Source organism: Penaeus monodon, chromosome 22 (assembly GCF_015228065.2).
Source record: "Penaeus monodon isolate SGIC_2016 chromosome 22, NSTDA_Pmon_1, whole genome shotgun sequence".
NCBI lineage: Eukaryota > Metazoa > Arthropoda > Malacostraca > Decapoda > Penaeidae > Penaeus > Penaeus monodon.
Window position 1 is genome coordinate 36,297,603 of NC_051407.1, and position 4,827 is coordinate 36,302,429.

A 4,827-nucleotide genomic window follows, 5' to 3' on the forward strand; every position below is an offset into this window, starting at 1 on the left:
AAGAGTTGTTTTTTCATGACAGCTATAGGCGTGACTGCTGTAAGAGGTTAACTTGTCAGCTATACAGTTAAATTACATAGTTGTAAATCTTTCCCTTCTCTTTCATAATTTCAGGTTAGTAGTAAGCATGATGTCATCTATCTCATCACCAAGTATGGCTATGTTCACCTCTATGACATCGAAAGTGGGACCTGCATCTTCATGAACCGCATTAGTGGGGATACCATCTTCGTCACAGCCCCTCATGAACCTTCCAGTGGCATCATTGGGGTCAACCGCAAGGGACAGGTAAAGATTAGCCATGCTTGTAGTGCATGTATAGGTGTGTGATTTTAGAGTCTGTACCACTTTGAGTCTTTGGCCTCTTTATTTTCAAAATGTTTTCCTCTCCCACAGGTATTGAGTGTTAGTGTTGATGAAGAGAATATCATTCCTTACATCACCAATGTGCTACAGAATCCAGACCTTGCCCTACGCATTGCCACAAGGAACAATCTTGCTGGTGCAGAAGACTTGTTTGTTCGGAAGTTTAACACACTATTTCAGGTTGGTAAAGGATGGATTTAGCTTAAATATGTATATACCATTTTCATGGTATTAGTTTAGTTCTCTTAGCAGATTGATCAAATTACAGTATATTAGTAAGAGTAAAAGCTTTCATGTATTTTCTATCATACAAATAATTGTATTTATTTTTCATTGATTGGAAGATGAATATTGCATTTTTATACTAAAGGTATCTCTTCTTTGGCTCAGAATGGACAATACAGTGAAGCAGCAAAGGTAGCAGCCAATGCGCCCAAGGGTGTTCTGCGCACTCCCCAGACCATTCAGAGGTTCCAGCAAGTACCAGCACAACCAGGCCAGACCTCACCCCTCCTCCAATACTTTGGCATTCTCCTTGACCAATCGCACCTCAACAAATTTGAATCGTTGGAGCTGTGTAGGCCTGTCTTGGCACAGGGGCGGAAGAACTTGCTGGAGAAGTGGCTGAAAGAGGACAAGCTGGAATGCTCGGAGGAGCTGGGTGACCTTGTGAAGCAGGCAGATCCAACACTTGCCCTCTCTGTGTACTTACGAGCAAATGTGCCCAACAAAGTAATTCAGTGCTTTGCTGAAACTGGTCAGTTCCAAAAGATTGTCCTCTATGCCAAGAAAGTTGGATACACTCCAGACTATATTTTCCTTCTACGAAATGTAATGCGTGTCAACCCAGACCAAGGTTTAGCATTTGCACAGATGCTGGTTCAGGATGATGAGCCTATGGCTGATGTTAACCAGATTGTTGACATTTTCCTTGAATCTAACTTAATTCAGCAGTGCACTGCATTCCTTCTGGATGCCTTAAAGAACAACCGCCCCACAGAAGGCCCACTCCAAACACGTCTGCTTGAGATGAACCTCATGTCTGCTCCTCAGGTGGCAGATGCTATCCTGGGCAACCAAATGTTCACCCACTATGACCGTGCTCACATTGCCCAGCTGTGTGAGAAGGCTGGCCTGCTGCAGCGTGCCTTGGAACACTACACAGACATGTACGACATTAAGAGAGCAGTGGTTCATACACACTTACTAAACCCAGAATGGTTGGTCAACTACTTTGGGTCGCTTTCAGTAGAGGACTCCCTCGAGTGTCTCAAGGCAATGCTCACTGCCAATCTGAGACAGAATCTACAGATTGTAGTGCAGGCAAGTATTCGGTTGATTGTGTATAATTTACTGGTAAATTTTTACATATATTTGGATTACATCAAAGAGAAGAGTATACCAGAGTTTGATTTGTTCATTATTTCACCTATGGTAATTGAAGTAGACATAATTTATTTTTACTATTTCAGATAGCAACAAAATACCATGAGCAGCTAACAACAAATGCTTTGATCGACCTGTTTGAATCCTTTAAATCATTTGAGGGACTTTTTTACTTCCTTGGCTCCATTGTTAACTTCTCCCAAGAACCAGAGGTGCACTTTAAATACATTCAAGCAGCTTGCAAGACTGGACAGATCAAGGAGGTAAGTTTCAGCTTTCCATTGATAATACTATAGCTTTTTTCAGAGGAATGAGTTGTTTATATAATGCTTTTTGTAAACAGAAGTAGGTATTTACTGTTTTTGTGGCTGAATTATTCTTGAGGAATTTGAAGGTATAGAAAGGGACTGCAAATTTTACCAAAATTTATGATGACCTCTCTTAGATAGCGTCTGCTAAATCAGACCCTTATTGTGTGTTATTGGGTAAATTTTTATCATTTATTATTTTTAGGTTGAGAGAATATGCCGCGAATCCAACTGCTACAATCCAGAGCGTGTGAAGAATTTCCTGAAAGAGGCCAAACTCACTGACCAGCTTCCACTCATTATTGTTTGTGATCGTTTTGACTTTGTCCATGATTTGGTGCTCTACCTGTACCGTAACAACTTGCAGAAATACATTGAGATTTATGTACAGAAGGTAAGTTTACATTCTTTTGACTATGGCATTGAGTCAGAAAGAAATCAGGATATTGGACTAATAATTTTTTTCTTAGTTCTTTCGCTTTCTTTTTCTCAGTAGTGATTTACAGCATATGAAAACACTTTATGATTTCCACCATTCTCAATTTTATAGGTAAATCCATCACGTCTGCCAGTTGTTGTGGGAGGTCTTCTTGATGTTGACTGTGCTGAAGATGTGATCAAGCAGTTGATCATGGTTGTGCGTGGACAGTTCTCAACAGATGAGTTGGTGGAAGAGGTAATCGTGGAATTTGTTTTATTAATTTTTACTTGTTTTCTTCTTCTTTTTCCAAGCTTTATTGTGTAAAATATAGTCATTTTCATAGTTATTCAAAGTGAATTTATGGAGATGGTTCATTATAGGTGGAGAAGAGGAATCGCTTGAAGCTGCTGTTATCATGGCTGGAATCTCGTATTCATGAGGGAGTCAATGAGCCTGCCACACACAATGCCATTGCAAAGATCTACATCGACTCCAACAACAATCCTGAGAGATTCCTGCGGGAGAATAGAAACTACGATAGCAAAGTTGTGGGCAAGTAGAATGTTCAAAATTTTAAGCAAGGGTATGATGTATGAAAATAGTAAATTACTATCAATCCCCCTCCCCCCCCATTTAGTAGTCATTAGGTGTGGTAAGCAAACTGAAATTAAATTTCAGGCAAATACTGTGAGAAGAGGGATCCACACCTAGCCTGTATTGCTTATGAACGAGGCCAGTGTGATCGAGAACTGATCAATGTATGCAATGAGAACTCGCTCTTCAAGTCAGAAGCTCGCTACCTGGTGAGGCGTAGGGATCCTGAGCTCTGGGCTGAGGTCCTTCAGGAGACAAATCAGTACCGAAGACCACTCATTGATCAGGTTAGAGAGAGAAAAGTAGTTTTCAATTTTTTGTTTGTCTGTCTTCTTAGGTTCACTTTATCTGATGTGATCCAAATTGTTCATAAATTTGGTTTTACTTTTATAGGTTGTACAGACAGCTCTGTCAGAAACTCAGGACCCTGAAGATATTTCTGTCACTGTGAAAGCATTCATGACTGCAGATTTGCCAAATGAACTTATTGAGCTTCTGGAGAAGATTGTGTTGGATAATTCTGCCTTCAGTGACCACAGGTAAATGCAAAAGATCATAAGGTCCTGGGAGAAAATTAATGGGTAACAAGTAATTTTTGAAAGATTTGGACATAACAGATTAGTTTTCACCTTTCTTCCACTAATCCCCTTCTTCTCAACATATATTTTAGGCTATACAGTGTTAATGATGTTGATAGTAAGAGTTGGGATCAAAATAAATAACAAATGAATTCATCACACAGGAACCTCCAGAACCTCTTGATCTTAACTGCTATCAAGGCAGACCACACACGTGTGATGGACTACATCACACGTCTTGATAATTATGATGCACCTGACATTGCCAACATTGCCATTGGGAATCAGCTCTATGAGGAAGCTTTTGCCATCTTCAAGAAGTTTGATGTCAATACCTCTGCCATTCAGGTATACTGTTTGTCCTGATTTTCATTTTAATATTGATAGAAAATTCAACACAAGTGTCATCATGTCTGCTTCTTGACTTGTGTATTGGTAGTAATATTTGGGGGAATTTTAAGTATGTTTCCTTATCAAGGGCTGGGAAATATTCAAATTTTAACTGTGTTCATTTGGTATCCTAAGATTTGTTTTCCTTAATTTATTTACAGGTATTGATTGAACATATATCCAATCTGGATAGGGCATATGAATTTGCCGAACGGTGCAATGAGAGTGCTGTGTGGAGTCAGCTTGCCAAGGCTCAGTTGCAGCAATCCTTAGTTAAAGAAGCAATTGATTCCTTCATCAAGGCTGATGATCCTACAGCTTATATTGATGTTGTAGATACAGCACATAGAACTGGTTGGTATTTTATGTTCATTGTACAGCTGTATTTTAAAGGTACTTTCAGGCAATATTTACTAAGCTTTATGAAGGGGCCACTGGTCATCAGCATGGCAAAAAGAAGAATATAGCTGTCTACATTGTTCAGTCAGACTTTTTCCAAGAAGCCTGACGCTAGTCTTCTTCTTGCCTGTGTTTTTTTGTAAAATTGATTTTGGAACAAAAACCAACAAAATGGAGATCAATTTTCTTTGTATAAGATTACCTAATTCACAAGACCTATCTCTTCACAAACTAAGTCTGAAGGCCCTGTCTCAGAAAGTAGGACCAGATCATAGAAAAAAGTCATTGAGTGATGATTAAAGCATATTTTCCACACATTTTGGTTAGTAGATTTACCCAAAATTTTTGATTTCACAATAAAGAAACTAGTAAAAGTAAATCTAGC

General features: G+C 39.1%; 1 protein-coding gene across 1 annotated transcript in view; it reads left to right on the plus strand.

Annotated features, from left to right (window-relative positions):
- LOC119587100 (clathrin heavy chain 1-like) overlaps window positions 1-4,827 on the plus strand; it is a 68,528-nt gene that overhangs the window by 59,074 nt on the left and 4,627 nt on the right. Inside the window, 11 exon segments of the mRNA XM_037935848.1 lie at window positions 115-288; window positions 397-546; window positions 757-1,689; window positions 1,839-2,015; window positions 2,266-2,454; window positions 2,611-2,736; window positions 2,862-3,033; window positions 3,160-3,362; window positions 3,469-3,614; window positions 3,818-4,001; window positions 4,205-4,397. Coding sequence (XP_037791776.1) covers window positions 115-288; window positions 397-546; window positions 757-1,689; window positions 1,839-2,015; window positions 2,266-2,454; window positions 2,611-2,736; window positions 2,862-3,033; window positions 3,160-3,362; window positions 3,469-3,614; window positions 3,818-4,001; window positions 4,205-4,397 — 2,647 coding nt within the window.